Genomic DNA, 17469 nt, shown 5'->3' with positions numbered 1-17469 from the left:
CAGGGACCTCACCCTCCAGCTCTGTGAGGTGTCCCTGCCCACCTCTATTCCTCCAGCTCCAGCCTTCCAAGGCCTACATTCTCCTCCCTGGGGTTGCCCCATGAAGGGGTTCCTCTCCAGGACTGTGGGCTCTGTGGACAAGCCCCTTTAGGCCCAACTCCAGCAGCACCTGCCTTTGGAGAATCAGGACCCCAGGGCCCCATCTGGGGAGAGTTTGATTCTTCCAAGCTCACAGGTGAGCTCCTTGGGGGTGGGGGAGGGGAAGTTTTGCTAACTGTTACTGTATACACCTATGGGAGCAGTTTAGAACCACATTTGAGGGGCATCTGGGTGGCTCAGTGGGTTAAGCCTCTGCCTTCGGCTCAGGTCATGATCCCAGGGTCCTGGGATCGAGCCCCGCATCAGGCTCTCTGCTCAGCAGGGAGGCTGCTTCCCTTCCTCTCTCTGTGCCTGCCTCTCTGCCTACTTGTGATCTCTCTGTCAAATAAATAAATAAAATCTTAAAAAAAAAAAAGAACCACATTTGAGAGCAGAAGTCTTTCATATAACAGCATTTAATAGTATACTATAGTATCTTAATATACCAATACGAATAACAATACTAATTGTCATAACTATACTACAAGAGTAATAACAGTGGTTCGTCAGGTGCTTACTCTGTGCCCGGTACCAGTTCTGTGCATTACTCACCAGTCCTCATTCTAGCTCTGTGTGATAGGTACTAGTACCATCCAAGACGCTGAGGTGCCGAAAGGGTAAATTAAAATGTCTAAGGTCTCACGAAGCTGCGATGAAGCCCGGAGCACTCTGACTTCAGAGCCCAAGCTTCTAACCAATCAACGGTTTCAATGGGCTGCGATGGGGGCGGGGGAATAATGTCCCCCTAGGGGGAATTTTGGAAATTTGCAGGGAGCTGAGGTTATCTCAGTGACAAGACGGCAAAGCTCTTACTGGCAGTTAGCTGCCGCAGTGCACCGGGTAGATTTTTCAAAGCAGTAACCGTCCTCTAAGAGCCTGCATGACGTTAGAACACACAACTGCTCGAAACCCCCTTTTGGTACACGTTGGTCATACTGCAATTCATAATAGCACTAAGAAGATCTTCTCTGCTTCTAAGGTGGTTGGGTTTGGTTTTTTTTTTTTTTTAAGATTTATATATTTATTTGAGTGGGGGAAGGGCAGAGGGAGAGAGAGACTCTCGAGCAGACGCCCTGCTGAGCATGAGCCCCACTCGGAGTTCAGTCTCAAGACCCTAAGATCATGACCTGAGCTGAGTCCCACGCTCAGCTGACAGAGCCACCCAGGCTCCCCCCTAAGCTTCTTGTTTTGTTTTGTTTTGTTTTGAAATCAGTTTCATGAATACCTCGGTAAGTTACAAGATGGTCATATGGAGAAGAAACTGAAATGGAAGAAAGACATTGTCTCAGAATTGTTGAATAAATCCCTGCACGCATTGTCTGCCTAATGTAATATACAACCTTCAAATACTGTTTACCAGGCTGAGCACCGTTTCAAGGCAGCAGGGTCTCACCCAGCGAGGACAGATTCACTCCAAATAGTCAATGAGAGACCCGATCGTTAAAGCCAAGATGTTTGAAATGCAGGAGATCTCATTAGACTTCCTTAATGTTTTCAGACATGATTTCATAGGATCGCCATTCTTCATATTTGTTAAGTTTTTGCTGCCCAAGGACAAACGCCTATGTCCTCAGGATATCGTGTGCAAATGTTTCGGGACTTGCATGTTATTTCTCTACCTTCACCACGGACCCAGAGCGCCTCCCCACCCCTCCCCCACCCCGCAGGCTCTTGCCCTCAGGGGCTTGTATCACGTTTCTCTGTCCAATCCACCCTCCATTCCCCATTGTCATTAGGAAATACACGATCTGCAAGGCCCACAGCCACGGTTGCACCTCAGGACACAACGGCAGTTCAAGACCGAGATCCCTGTGACTGTGACATGACCGTGCTACCCTCCTTGGGCAGCAGGGGGCTGGGGGAGCTATTTTAACAATACACACAGAAGACCCCGTTCATCTGCATCTGCCGCACGCCTCTTGATTGTCTCCGCTTCGCCTTGCTATGTTATCCCTCCTTCAATTAAAGCTATTTCCCTCTTTTTATATGCAAGTACATCTGCTCTGTTATTACTTACCTAACAGTTCATTTCCTACGGCTCTGTCATTTTCTCGGGGTGGGGTGGGGTGGGGTGGGTTTTATTTTGTAATATAAGGACTCTGGCTTTCTAGTTCTCTTACATGTAAGCGTATTTATTATAATCAGGTGCAAGCAATCTGCCTGTTTCATTTATGTCTTCTGGGTAAGTCTTGCCTAAGCATGTCTACATCGACATTGTGCTCTATTATAAATTCTTTTTTTTCCTTCTTTATTATAATTAGTGTTTTTAAAAATGGCGTGTGTAGATTGGTCATCTCATCTATGAACTCCTTTTCAGGATAGAGGGGACATTAGAAAAGGGATGTTGGCTTACGGGGTTGAGAGCCAGGGCTCTACAGTGGCAGAAAGGACATTAGGAACTATCTACCCGTCTTTTTGCAGGCCTATAGAGGGAGGAAAGCGTGCACCCCTGTCTATACAGCTGGTAGGTGAACTAGAACCAGGCTTCTGGAAGCGTCCAGCCCTATCCCAAGCCGAAATTCATCTTTCATCCTCCCTAGCTCAACCTCACTGTCCAAAGCTGGACACCGCTGGGGAAAAGGAGGTGGAAACCCTTTGTGTCTAGCTCCCCTGGGGCGCTTTTGCCCTTGATGTAACCCAGTTCGGCTCTCCCAGAGACGGCCAACAAGTTTTACTCCATGGCTTGTCGCCCCCTAGTGTCTAGCATGGGTACTAGCGCAAAGCAAGCGGACTTCACCGGCAGGATGAATTGAGTACTTTTCCAAAGAAAAACACGGATTCCGATTCTTCCCACATAGCCACCTCCCCCCATCAAACCAGGTAAGGAACCTGGGTAGCCCGAGATCCCAGTCCCCTATATGGTCTGAGTTTTGCGGAGGACTTGGAAGCAGCTGACCTCGACCTCAGGGCGCAGGAGTGGGGGTGCCGCTGGAGCGGCTGGAGGCGTCGCCTCCTCCAGGTAGGCAGAGCGAGTGTCAGGAGCCAGTGCCCTCTGGGACGACCCAGGAGAAGGGAGCCTACAACTTTAAGCAGCCGTTTGGGTGAGGAGTGGGAAGAGGTGGGGTTTGGAGAGAGGAGGGAGTTAATGATTCACGAGAGGCTCATTTCACAATTTACCAAGGGTCAGCTTCCTTGGACCATGCCCAGGTCTGGTCCTCTCTGCTCCTCACCCCTTGGCAGCTCCGACCCGGAAGGCCCCCCAGGCAGCCAGCGGCATGATCTCCATCACCGAGTGGCAGAGTGAGTGGAGGGGCCGTGCCATGGAGGGGGCTGGGCTGGAAGGGAGGTTCCAGCCTGGGGGGGGTGGGAAGGGGGCCCCCCGTGGAGATACCGCCCCTCCCAGCCGGGATCTCTCGCTGGGGAGCCTGTGAGGCGACCTCTGGAGCCAGTGGCTGGAAGCTGCTGTGCTGGCATCCTGTGCAGACAGCGGAGCTAGGACCAGGTGTGGCTCCCCTGCCTTCCAGTGAATGGGGCTGCTCAGGACCCCCAGGTGGCCAGACGCTGGTGCCTGGGGGAAGCAGCAAGTTCACCACCCAAGCTGGTCCCTTCCCCATCACGGTTCTGAGACCTGGGATGCTGCAAATGTGGACTCAGGAGGCCTCTGCCCATTAGGACATTTTCCCCCACAAACTCTCAGGGTCCCTTGTGAACTTGGGGCTCTTCCTTCTTCCTTCTTTCCCTTCTCCTTCTTCTTCTTTTAAATTTTTTAAGTAAACTCTACCTCAAACATGGGGCTTGAACTGAGCCAGCCAGTGTCCCCACCTTGGGTCCCTTCTTATCAGAAACTAAACTCCACTCCTGTCCCCAAATTACTATACCCTCACCCCTAAATACCCTTATCCTTCCCCTTCCTCTGTGGGGAGATGGCAGAGAGGTGACCCACAGGCCTGGCAGGGCAGGGAGAACTGTGACTTAAAGCCTCTGAGCCCAGGATCTCCTCTGTGAACTGGTGATACTATTCATTCACTGAACAAATTTGTCTTCACTATGTGCCGAGCATTGTGTCAGGCATAGAATATACAACAATATACTGAAACAGAACAGACATGTTCCTGAGTACATGCTGGAGTGGGGAAACAGGTAATTAACAGATAAAGAAATCAGTAGGTAGTTGGTCAGATGGGGATGGGTCCTCCGGACAATAATGAAACAGGGTAAGGAGGCTAGGGAGAGTGAGGTAGGAGGGGTTACTGTGTTATAGAGTGGTTAGGAAAGGCTTCATTGACCTTTAAAGGCTACAGAGACCTATATGAAGTAAGGAGGCAAAGCTGTGTAGCGATCTGGAGGGGAAACTGTCCCAGGAGAGGGAACAGCCAGTGCAAAGGCCCTGAGGCATTAGCATACTTAGTGTGTGGTGTGGCTGCAGCAAAGCCAGGAAAGGGGAGAGTGGTAGGAGTCTAGATCCAGGAGGTCACTGAAAACTGAGGCTGTGTAAGAACTTTGGTTTTATCTCCACCAGATGGGAAACAACTGGAGGGTTTTGTGCAGAGAAGCATGTGAGCTATGTACATTTTTAAAAGATCACTCTGGGTACCAGGTTAAAAATAGGCTATAGAGGTGTGAGGTCAGCAAAAGGGAGACCAGTTCTGAGGTGAGAGATGGTGGCAAACACCAGCACGGTGACAGCGAAGTGGTGGACACACTTGAGGCTCGATCAGCTCTGAGAAAATTAGTGGAAGGTTTTGCTGATGGATGTGGGTGTGAGAGAAAGAAGGCAAGAATCGGGCCAGTACTTTTAGCCTGAGCAAATAGAAGAGTTGAGTTGGGTTTTAGGCATGTTGAGTTTGATATGCTAGTAGACATGAAAGTGAGATGTCAAGTAGGTAGTCAGGTATGTGAGTCTTGAGTTCAAGGTCAAGGCCTGAATTAGACAAACTTGGGAACTGCCAGCATATAGATGGTATTTCAAACCATGAGAGTCCATGAGATGACCGGGGGCGCTTTTCTCAGCCTCCCTACTCCTGACGTTTTGGGGCAGGATAATTCTTTGTTGTGTGGGTCAGTCCTAGATGGCGGTATGTCTCACTCCCCGTGCTAACAATGGAAAATATCTGCAGATATTGCCAAATGTCCCTCAGGGAACAAAATCACCCCTGCCCAACCAGTTCTCCGGTTGAGAACTGCTGACTTAGGGAATAACAATAGAGAAGGGAGCTGTGTCCTGAGTCTGGGGGCAAGCCAACATGTTATTAAGCCAAAGGGTGCTAAGTCCTATGAAAGGGAGAGATGAGGGAACCTGATTAAGGTCAGGTAATGGGGAGAGGACCAGGTTTCTCTAAGGAACCTTAAGACCTCAAGGATGAGTATGCCCTAGGCAGATAACACATGGGAGGAAACTGCATATGCAAAGGCCCTGAGGCAGGAAGGCTCATCTTAGAAACAGTGATGAAGGGAAGGGAAAGGAAGGGAAGGGAAGAGGGGAGGAAGGAAGAAAAGAAAGAAGGAAGGAAGGGAGATGTGGTTAGAGTATGGTAGGTAAGGGGGATGGTGACAAGAGAGGAAGATGACCAAGCAAGCAAGGTGGGGGCCCATCAGGAAGCGTCTGTAAGCCAAGATGTGGCTGGGAGGATGCTTTGAGTGGAAGTCCAGTGGGAAGCCATAAAGGATCCTCAGCAGTGCACTAACAGGATCAGTTGTATGCTTTCCAAGACCCTTGACTACTATGTGGGGAAGGACTATAGCCAAGGACTAACTAGAGAATGTTGTAGGAATCCAGGAAAGAGATGATGGTGGCTTGGAATTAAACAGTAAGCGTGGAGAGAAATGCACCGCTTTCAAGATCCCTCAGGCAAGAAGCAGCAATAAAACTTAGCTGTGGGTTGCACAGGGGAGGGATGGCAAGAGCAGGGAGTAAGACTCACGGATGGCTGCGGGGGGCGACATTCGTATTCACTTGGGGAAAACCCGGAAGGGCGCAGGGTGAAGGAAGGAAGCCCAATAACTCAGTTTGGACCTGTTGAGTTCAAGATGCCTCAGAGAGCGAAAACCAAGTGAGCAGAGATGCCAAGTCAGCAGCTGGGTACGAGCTTGGCAGCTCAAAGACAGGCATGGGCTAGAAGATAAATATCGACATTGTCAGCACAGAGTGGTATTTAAAGACATGGGAATGAGTGTGAAATAGAAGGAGAAGAGAAGCGAGCTTGGGCTGAAGCCCTGGGCAACTCAAACCCCAAGAGGAAAAGAAAGCAGGAGCCAGCGAAGGAGGCTGGGCTGGTGCGGTCAGAACAGCAGGATGAAAATCAAGGGTAAGGTGTCACAGAAGCCAAGAGAGGATGCTGGAAGAAGGGAGTGGCCAGCTGCTGACAGATAAGTGCCAACATCCACCCATTGGACCTGGGAACACGGTGGCCAAAGCAAGGAACTCCTGTGGATGGGCCTGGGAGTAGAAGTGGACGGGACTGGGTTGGATAAAGGCACTTTTTTTTTTTTTTTTTTAGATTTTATTTATTTGACAGAGAAAGAGCACAAGCTGGGGGAGCGGCAGGCAGAGGCAGAAAGAGAAGCAGGCTCCCTGCTAAGCAGGGAGTATGGGCTCCATCCCAGGACCCTGGGATCATGACCTGAGCCCAAGGCAAATGCTTCACCTACTGAGCCACCCAGGCGCCCCTAAAAGCACCTCTTCTAGAGCCAGACAACTGGGTTTAAACCCTGGTTCTGCCAGCTCCTGTCTGTGTAGACCTGGGCAAGGACTTAACCTCTCAGTGTTTCCATTTCCGTTTCTGAAATGGGACTAACAGTGCAGGAGGGTTTCCTACATAACCTACTTCACAGGCAGTTATGAAAATTAAATGAGTTAATACATACAAAGTGCTTAGACTGTGCCTGGCACAGTGCGTTCACTAGCGTTAGCGGTCATCCCTGTCAATCACTGTTGTTAATCTTGAACGTGAACTGGGAGGCTCTTTCTCTTCCCGTTTCCCTCCTTCCTGTTCCTATTCCCAATTCGGTCATAAAGATTCAGTCCTAAAGCCATTAGGCCGAAGGGGGAGAGTGCTGCCCAGAGCCGGTGGCAGAGCCCTCACCGGCTGACAGGTGTGTGGGGACCACCGTCTGCCAGGCAGGGTGAGACCGGCACCCTGGCAGGGGTGGGGGTGGGGCTGGAGAGTAACTGTCGTGGTGGTGGTGGGGCCCCAGCAGATGCCACCCTAATCTAGTGATGGAAGAAACACCAGCTCTGGCTGATCTCCAGCAGGGGGAGCGCTGCCCCATCTGTCTGGCTCCCAGGGTCTTAGCTGCAGGCATTTCTGTCCCTGCTCTCTCTGCCATGCTTGCCACCCCGAGGAGAACTTCAGGAGTGATCCCCGCCCTGGTTGGTAACGACTGAAATCACGAAATCACGAAGCTACTGGAAGCGAGAGGCAAAGGAAGGTCTACGGCTTGCGTATGAGAAACACGGTTTGCGACCCTTTTCTGAGAGCTGTTGTGTCCACAGCGTAGGGGACTCTGGAAGCCATAGGCTGCCCCCATCACAGGAAAATTCTGAAATTGCACCAGCCCTTGATGAGGAGTGGGGCGGGTGGAAAAGTAATAATTATGCAGGCCAGTAAATCACTGTTGCCTGAGAAAATAGAATAGAGGAGACAAGAATCCATGGGGCGGGGGCGGGGGAAACTTGAGAAACTTCGGCTCTCTCTCCAAAACAAGTAAGAGGCTCTTCTGAAGTGTTTACAGAAGGGATATAGGGATGTTTTAACAAAACGAAATGAAAACCCAATAAGACATTCACATTGTGTTTCCACACAAAAACATCTACCAAAGGAGATAGAGGTGAAGTGTGTATCATCGGAATTGGAATCAATGACCTATTTTTATGGCAGGTGTAAGCTGATCACAGAAACTTTTAAAACAGGCATAAACACTTAAAATGCCTTTGCCATTCAGATGCAAGAAACAGGCTTATGGTCTTCCTCCACAATACCCTAGTCTCTATAAACTTATCATGACAAAGTAGTTGTGATCCTAGATCTTCAATTTATTGTCTCTGAGGATCAAAAAAAAAAAATCAAAAAACAAAAAACAACCCTCCCCCCAAAAAAACCCCATGCAGCATGGAAAGACAGTGCAACCTTTGTGATGACCCAAAGAGGCAATGTCCTCTGCTCAGTGTTCTGGGCTCTAAGAAATGTAACTCAAGCAGGTGTTCCTGGGAAGTAGACCTAGGAAACCAATCTGTTTAGATCACAGAGGTTTGTCAGAAACAGGAGGCATCAGCCATTAGTAGAAGATGGATTCTGGGCAGCTAGACAATGTGTTGAGAGAGAGGATGTGGCCTATGGGTCCTAACAAAATCCAGCTCGGCCAAAAGAAGACCCAGTGATACTGGCATTTTTCTGTACTATGAGTTAAGTGAGGTATTGGTCTGTAATCTGAATGTTAAATCTCATATATATATGTATATATTCTTCATATATGAAGAATACATATGAAGAATATATGTATATATGAGATTTATATGAAGAATATATATATATATTTCTTAAGAATTTATTTTTAAGTAATCTCTGCACCCAAGATGGGACTCAAGCTCATGACCCTGAGATCAAGAGTCACACGCTCTACTGACTGAGGAAGCCAGCACCCTTAATCTTATCTCTATATTTTTAATGATTCTTTTAAAGAAGTCCTTTGGCCTTATTTCAATACTGACACTGATCCTAAACCTCCTAGGATCTTACGGAAACAGACAATGAAAAATGACCAGAAGGTAATGGGGTTGTTTCATTTTCCGTCTGTTGTAAACAGAACTTAGCCAGTAAGTCAAGTCTCAAAGATTTTGTTTTTGTCTTATTTTTACAGTTCTGCCTCTGAACAACCAGACCTTTAACAGCTTTTTACAACTATCCCTAAAAGCATGGCAATAATAACAATTTCATAGGTTTTGTGAGGACCAATTCTAAGATGTTAGTTAACGAGTCCAGTAAAATTTTTCTATTTAAAAATGACCCGTATGTTCCCTTTAAAAAAATTAAGCCAACTTCAATTTCTAAAAATTAAGCCGTTTTTTAAAGTTTATTTTTTTAGTAATCTCTACACCCAGTGTGGGGCTTGATCTCACAACCCCAAGGTCAAGAGTCACATGCTCCACTGACTGAGCCAGCCAGGTACTCTTAAAAATTAAGCCATTAAAAAAAAAAAAGATTTTATGTATTTGACAGAGAAAGAGAAATCACAAGTAGGCAGAGAGGCAGGAAGAGAGAGAGGGGGAAGCAGGCTCCGCACTGAGCAGAGAGCCTGATGCGGGGTTCAATCCCATGACCCTGAGATCATGACCTGAGCTGAAGGCAGAGGCTTAACCCACTGTGCCAACCAGGTGCCCCTCAAAAATTAAGCCATTTTTAATAAAGTTATACATGTTGTAGTTTAAAAAGACACTCTTGCCATATCCCCATCTACAATGTAATTTACAATAAAAAGAAAATAAGGCATTCTAGCTATATGAAGTAAATGAACTTGCAAGGCTATACAATGTAAACTTGAAGTGGTACAATATCATCAGTAATTTTTTTTGAAGAAGGCAACAGAGTTCCATTTATAATACCATCAAAAAGGATAAAATATTTAGAAACAAACTTAACCAAAGAGGCAAAAGACTTACTGAAAACCACTAAATGTTCCTAGAGAAAATTTTAAAAGACACAAATAAATAGACATCCTATGTTTATGGATTATAAGATTTCATATTGTTAAGATATCAATATTACCCAAAGCAATCTACAGATTCAGTGTGATTTCTGCCAAAATCCCAATGGCATTTTTTGTGGAAATAGAAAAATCCATTATAAAATGCATATGGAACCTCAAATGACCTCAAATAGTGAAAGCAATCTTAAAAGAGAAGAACAAAATTGGTGGTTTCACACTTCGTGATTTCAAAACTTATTACAAAGCTACAGTGATCATAACAGTGTGGGACTAGCATAGAGACAGACACATAGACCAAGTGGGTAGAATAGAAAGCCCAGAAATAGACCCAGGCAAAGATGGTCAAATGAGTTTCAACAAGGGTGCCACGACCATTTGGTGGGGAAATGGCAGTCTCTTCAACAAATGATGCTGGGCGAACTGGATATCCACATGCAAAAGAATGAAGTTGAACCTGTACTTTACACCGTCTGCAAAAATAAACTCAAAATTTATCTTAACTCAAAGCAAGAGCTAAAACTAGAAAGCTTTTAAAGAATACTTAGGAGAAAATCTTCATGGCACTGAAACTGACAATGATTTCTTGGATTGGATACCAAAAATATAGGCAACTAAGGAAGAAATAGTTAATTGGAATATATCAAAATCGAAAACTTCCCTGCATCAGAGGACACGATCAACACAGTGAAAAGGCAACCTATGGGATGGACGAAAATATTTGCAAATCATGTATCTGATGAGGGACTAATATCCATAATACATAAAGAACACCTACAACTCAATAACAGCAACAAAACCCCCAAACGACCATTACAATGGGCAAAGCACTTCAACTGGCATTTCTTTTAAGATATACAGATGGCAACAAGCTCATGAAAAGATGCTCAACATCGCTCATCATCAGAGAAACACAAATCAAAACCACAGTGAGATGCCACTCACACCCATTAAGAAGTACTCTATCAAAAAAACAAAACAAACAAACAAAAAAAAACCCCAGAAAATAACAAGTGTTGGTGAGGATGTGGAGAAATCAGAACCCTTGTGCCCTGCTAGTGGGAATGTAACTGGGGCAGCTATCCTGGAAAATAGCGTGCAGGGCCTTCAGAAACTTAAAAATAGGACCCCCATATCATCCAACAATTCCACTTCTGGATATGTGTCCAAAGGAAGCGGAGACAGAATCTTGAAAAGATTCATTCACCCATGTCACAGCAGCATTATTTACTCTAGCCAACAGGTGGAAGCTATCCAAGTTCCACCCACAGATGAACAGGTAAATGAAATGCATTACAAACATACAATGAATTTTTTTTTTAGATTTTATTTATTTATTTGGCAGACAGAGATCACAAGTAGGCAGAGAGGCAGGCAGAGAGAGAGAGGAAGGGAAGCAGGCTCCCCGCTGAGCAGAGAGCCTGACATGGGGCTCGATCCCAGGACCCTGGTATGATGACCTGAGCCGAAGGCAGTGGCTTAACCCACTGAGCCACCCAGGCGCCCCTACAATGAATTTTTTAAAATTAATTAATTTATTTGACAGAGAGAGACACAGCGAGAGTGAGCACACAAGCAGAGGGAGTAGGAGAGGGAGACGCCACAGGTCTCCTGCCGAGCAGGGAGCCTGACCCAGGGGCCCATCCCAGGACCCTGGGACCATGACCCCAAGCCGAAGGCAGATGCTTAATGAATGATTCTCCCAGGCACACAACATATGATGAATTATTATTCAGCTTAAAAAGGGGGGAACTTCTGACACCTGCTACGGCCTGGATGAACCTGGAGGCTACTACGCTAAGTGAAATTAGCCAGTCACATGAAAACACTGTCATTTCTCAGATGAGCTTCCTAGAGGAGTCAGAATGATAGAAAGTAGAGTGGTGATTGCAAGGGGTTGGGGAAGGGAGAATGAGGAGCCAGTGTTTAAGGGGGACAGAGTTTCAGTTTTGTAAGACGAGAGTCCTGGAGATGGATGACGGTGATGCTTCCATGACGTGAATACGCTTCACGCCACTGGGCGTACACTTAAAGATGGTTCAGATGCTAAATTTGATGTGTATTTTATCACAATTTAAAGGGGGAGTTTAATTCAATTTAAAAATGAAGCAACACAATGAATTGTCATTTGTTGACTATCAGAGTAGCAAAGATAAGTAAAAATGAACAATTTTGCGTGATGCAGAAGGTTTCAGAAAAAAAGCAACTTCATATCCTGTTATTGTTACAACTCTTCCTGAGGGAAGTAATGTGGGGGAAAAAATTATCAGAACATCAGAGATGTAGCCCTTGACCAAACAGTGGGTCCCTAATATCCTGCCCTTCTGCCCTTGGGCTCACTGGCTATCAGCCAACTCCTGCAGCTTCTGAGATCGCCCTGAGACTTAAAGCAGAAACACACTGTACAGGGTAGGGTGGGGTGTTATCAGTGTGGGTCCAACCTGGCGCAGAGCTGCCCAGTCGTGGGACTGATGTTAGAGAAAGCCCAGGGGCGTGGAGGGGTGAGTACCCGAGGTGCAGCAGCGGGAGGGAAGGTGCAGAATGGGGCAGCAAGTCCTGGCTAGGCTGTAGACTCCCAGGTGAGCACATTTCTTTTGTTTTTCCAATCCAGTGTGAGAGGTCATCTTCTGACCGCTGGGGACAGGACAGTTAGAGAAGGAAGCACACAGGTGAAGAGTTATCTAGGAGGGCAAACCTGTTGAGAAATCGAGCAGGACAGCTGTGTCTAAGCATCCATGGCTCCCAGCTGCAGGAGGACAGGACAGGAGGGACCCAAACCTGACCATGATCTGGCTCATGCAGCATTTGCAAGTAAAGGGAAGCTGAAGAGAAAAAGCAGCGAGGAAAGCGCGAGCCACCTAGCAGAGCCGTGGTGAGGACAGAATGCCCCGAGAACAGAACTGACCAGCAGTGCGCAGGCGCTAAACATAAATCTGTACCTTTCCCTTCCCTTCCTGTCCCGTCATTCCCGGAAAGCACGGAAGCTGAGATCCCTGGGTGGAAATGGAGCCACCCCAACCCCCACTCCTCAGAGGGCAACTGTCCAGTGGCAATGGGGGAAACTTCTAGCACCCCATCCTGAACCCCCCCAAAGCCCATCCCACCCCAACCTGCTTGCCCATTGCAGAGATTGGTGTGGGTACCACCGGCTTCGGCGTCTTCTTCATCCTCTTTGGGATACTGCTGTACTTTGATTCGGTGCTCCTGGCCTTCGGAAACGTGAGTTCCCCAGCCTGTGTACCTCCCCCGCCAACCTACTTGAGGTCTCTCTTGCCTGGAAGGTCAGCCCCAAGTTCGTTCAGATCATGCCCATCCGGGGGTCAGCACCATCAAGCCCAGGTAGGTGAGGGGGCCTGGAGATGCACAGCGAGGTGTGATGGAGCATCTTAGGACCTGGATTCTCGTGGCAAGCTCTGGGTGAGGCCCTGTAGCTACCAAGACGCATTGGCCACTGTCCCTGCCATCAGGATCCCCCCCTGTCTAGTGATAGAGACATAACCTGCACATCTGTAACTGGGAAGGAAGGCAGGGGTAGCCATAAAGTCGTAGTGAGATAAGCACTTTGGATATAAAACAAGGTGCCTGGAGAAAAGAAAGCACACCCAATTGTAGAGGGATGAAAAGGAATTTGGAAAGGAAATGGGTGTGAAGGGGGACGACGCACTTCCAGGCAAATGAACAGGCAGAGAAAAGGTATGGAGAAGGGGAGAGAGGGCATGGAACATGCTGGAAGAAAGCCAGAGGGTTAAATCTGATGGACACCTAGGCACTCCTAAGGGATCTATTAGGAGCCAAGCTGAAGACAGTGGGCCAGACAGTGGAGCCCCAGTGGTTCCGTGTGACGCTGGGTATGGCTGCCTACGTCTCAGGGCTCACCTCCATAAAATGGAGAAACTCTATCTATGCCGCCTTCCTTTCGAGGTGTGATGAGAAATGAAGTCATATACAAAAAAGCACTTGGGGTCCAAGAATTGGGTGAGCAGCCGGAGACCAAGGTTCTCCTTGTCCATCTACCCGTCTCTGGGCAGCTCCGTTCCCAACAGGCAGAAATGACCCAAGGCTCTGGGAGTTTGCCAGTTTGCGGGGTCACCTCTCTCTGAAGGGTTCCTCCTTGAAGAGTTAGCAAGTCCTGCCCCATGTCTGATGCGGGGCGCCAGGCCTGACCCCTGACTCCCAGGGGGGATTGGTAGGTTTGCTCTCATGCTTCTCTCCCTCCCTCCCCCTGCAGCTGCTCTTCCTGACCGGCCTCTTGTTCATCATCGGCTTGAGGAAGACATTTTCCTTCTTCTTCCAGAGACACAAGCTCAAAGGGACCAGCTTCTTCCTGGGGGGTGTGGTCATTGTGTTGCTGCGCTGGCCCTTCCTGGGCATGGTCCTGGAGACCTATGGATTCCTTAGCCTCTTCAAGTGAGTGTGGGTCTCCTTCCCCTGGAGGAGCCTACTAGGGCCTCTGAGTAGCTAAGATCACCCCTCCCCAGGTCTGGGCAGCACGCCTGGCAGGGTGTGCAGAAGCTGGGACTTTCTCCTGCAGGTGGGAGTCGTGGAAGAACTGAAAAGGCAGGAGGGGCATCAGGCAGACACTTTCCAAGACATCCTACTCCAAATTGGAGGGATCGGACCCCCCCATCCACAAACATTGAGCACCTGCCACATGCCTGGTACTGTGCCTGCCCCCAAGGAGGAGACTTCAGGGCCTGCCTTCAAGTTCAACAACCCAGCAGGGAGGAAAGGCAGCGAACTAGCATCTCCCCGGCCCTTCATATGCCCCAAGCGCACTCACTATCATCATTGCACTTTGACGTCCCTACGACCCACTGTAGGCCTGCTCTCTGCAGATAAGGAAGCCAGTTCAGAGAGGCTGCCCCCTGCCCAAGGTCTCACAGATAGTGTGCAGAGTTTCCAGACTGGACCCAGCTGGGCCTGGCTGTCGGCCCCACATCCCTCGTCCTGGCCTGCTGACAAGTGAATCTGAAGTCAGCAGGTGTGTGACCACTGCCTGGGCCAAGGGAGGTGTCCTGGAGGAAGCAAGACCCAGGACAGGTCCTGAGGACAGGCAGGCTTTACGCAGGGACTGGAGGGTGTTTAAGGAGAAGGAAGGAAAGGATGCTGAGGAAGGAGGAGAGAGGAAGGGAAGACCCCCAGTGTCTCTGGGGACCCGGATAATGGGGACCAGAAGAAGCATGGCTTATGGAATCATGGGAAGGAGCCGGGGTCAGGACCCCGGGTCCTCATATGGCCTTCCGCTTGCTCACTGCACCCTTGAAAACACCTTGATGAACCCAAATGCCCCAGACCTCTTAGCCATCTTATAAAGTGGTTCAAAAACCTAAATTTTCTCACACACACTCTGCCATTCACTTACTTAATGTTCAAATATGTCATCATTCAGTCATTTATTCAAATAGAAACGTAAAAAGTACCTACTGCGTGCCAAATCCAGAGCTAGGTGTGGGGCTGTGGGGCTAAACCAGGAGAAGCTTCCCAGGGAACTCGCAGCCTAGTTGAGAAGACAAGTTCTGACAACAGGGACCGTCTTCTGAGGGTTTAGAAGCATGAGCGGGGCCCCCACAGAGTCCGTAGTTCGAACCAACAGTAAAGCTTGACAGGGTCCCCTGTCAACAGCACTGCTGGGGGGAGAAAACCAAAATGGGAGCTATACGGGATGTCGGCGATGCTGGGGAACCTCAGGGAAATGAAGCCCAAGGAAAGTAGTAGCCAGAATTCAAATTTCTAACCCCCTCACCTCTGCATACACGCACGGCTCCCTCCGCATGCCGACCTCAGTGCCTCCAAGCCCATTGAAGGATCCCATACATGTGCCCGGCCAAGCCTTGACCAGGGCATGTCCGAGAAGAGTGGGGGTGCCGAGAACAAAGGGTGGCTCCATGCACGGGCATGCAGGGACAAGGGGGACAGTCCGCGTGAGCGCTGCCTCCAGCAGCCGCCTGTGCCTGGAGCCCAGGAGACCGGTAGCCGGCGGTACACACCCAGTCCAGGGAGACAAAGACAGTCACAGTCCTACACATGAAAGCTTCCCCAACATTTCTTCATATAAGGCCCTATGACATAGATACTATTCTTATTAACGCCGTTTACAGCTGGAAACTGAGATTCAGAGAAGTTAAGGAATTTGCCCAAGTTTATATGGCACCAGGAAGTGGCAGAGCCAAGATTTGAACCCAAGGAGCCTGACTCCAGGCCCTTTATTCTTAACCTCTCCACGTGGTTGTCTCCCCAAAACCAGAGATGCAGATCCAAGCCTACTCCCAGCGCCCAGGGACCCACTTTCTTGGGAACAAAAGCTGGAGCCTCTGGGTGGACCTCAGCCTGGACACCCTCTCCCCTGGCCCCCAAGGCCGTCACTGAACCCCTCCCCACCCTCTGTTCCTAGGGGCTTTTTCCCTGTCATCTTTGGCTTCCTGGGCAATGCCTCCAACATCCCCTTTCTGAGTGCGGTAAGTGAATAATGCGCGTGCTTTGGGGTGGAGTGGGGGTCCCAGATGAGACTGCCGTCCCGCGTGGCAGACCCTTCCCCATCTCCCCTCAAACCCCTTTCCCCAGGTTGGCCAGCCTCAGCTTCCCTTCCCGTGCCCACACCGACTCCGTCCGACAGGAGCAGCTGAGGGGAGGGGCCCAGGAGCATTGCTCCTGAGGCCTGGGTAGAGAGGAAGCTGGCTCTTCATAGCTCCTTATTAGAGCCAAAGAAACAGATTCAGGGAGTCTAGGTGATGCAGCCAGAAAGTACCAGAGATTTCTGGAGAGCTGGCGGAGTCAGCCCCAGGCATGGAGGGGACGCATGACAGCCAATGATAGCAGCGGCACGTGGCAGATTCTACTCTCTCCTTGGGGCAGGCAGGGGACAGTGGTCCCCAGCCACTGCCCCTCCCTTTCTCTAAAGCATATTTTCTGACAGAACAGGAGCTCCCTGAGAAGCTCGGGGAGGCCCTGCAGCCAGCTGGCTCATCCCCGTGCCCCCCCTCTCCCTATCTGCACTTGGCTCTGTTCCCAGCTCTAAAGGCCCACTCCACAAAGATAGAAATGGAGTGTGCTCCTTGCTCTTTGTCTGAAGTAATGATTCTTGGCTCCCACAGCTGTTCCGGAGGCTTCAGGGCACCAGATCAATGGTCTGAACAACAGAGATGAGCTCCTTGAACTTGGATCCTTCATTGAGGGGGCTGAAAAGGAACTGGGGCCCGCCCCCACCCTGCACTGGCTCATCTGCTGTCTCATACCCAGACCTCTCCAAGTCCAGAAGGAAGGACAGAGTTGAATGAATGACCTCAGATCCCCAAGTCAGCTCACAAAGCTATTGGCGCAGTTGGGAGCAGAGATCCAGGGGGCCCCCTACGGAGACCAGACTGGGGCTGGTATCACAGCCCGGCCCATATTTATGGGAGGAAAGCAAAGATTAAATCCCCAAGCTGTGTGTTTGAAACTCAAAGTCACTGTCTCCAGCCTGTCGGGTCCAGTCTCTGACCCAGGGCAGGCCGATGCACAGCATTCCTCGGAGTGAGGGGCAGTCCTGCTCTCGGAGGCTATCATTTTTACCCTGGTGGTTAACAGTCCTAATGAGTGAGATAATATGTTTGTAAACCCCTGTTAGCAGCAGGCATCAGACAAGTGTTGGGTATTAATCCCGCACGCTGGTGGGAAATGCTACTCAACCATTAATTAGGCGGATGTGGGCAGAGC

At 49.2% G+C, this 17469-nt stretch overlaps 1 protein-coding gene across 2 annotated transcripts; it reads left to right on the top strand.

Annotated features, from left to right (window-relative positions):
- The first annotated feature begins 3274 nt into the window (after positions 1–3274).
- LOC111151076 (golgi transport 1A) lies at positions 3275–17212 on the top strand. 2 transcript variants are annotated; one of them, XM_022508824.1, is made up of 5 exons: positions 3275–3378; positions 12905–12996; positions 14006–14184; positions 16169–16232; positions 16869–17212. In XM_022508824.1, exons 1-5 carry the CDS (start codon positions 3354–3356, stop codon positions 16905–16907), a joined length of 399 nt encoding a protein of 132 aa, XP_022364532.1. In that variant the 5' UTR covers positions 3275–3353; the 3' UTR covers positions 16908–17212. The 2 variants fall into 2 exon arrangements, with proteins under 2 accessions (XP_022364532.1, XP_022364531.1); XM_022508823.1 differs by having other exon boundaries at positions 3286–3378; positions 17014–17099.
- The last annotated feature ends 257 nt before the right edge of the window (positions 17213–17469 follow it).

The sequence above is a fragment of the Enhydra lutris genome, unplaced genomic scaffold (genome assembly GCF_002288905.1).
Source record: "Enhydra lutris kenyoni isolate GAN:26980312 unplaced genomic scaffold, ASM228890v2 scaffoldscaffold25, whole genome shotgun sequence".
Classification (NCBI taxonomy): domain Eukaryota; kingdom Metazoa; phylum Chordata; class Mammalia; order Carnivora; family Mustelidae; genus Enhydra; species Enhydra lutris.
Note: the sequence above shows the minus strand (reverse complement) of the source record. Positions and strands in the feature narration are given on the sequence as shown.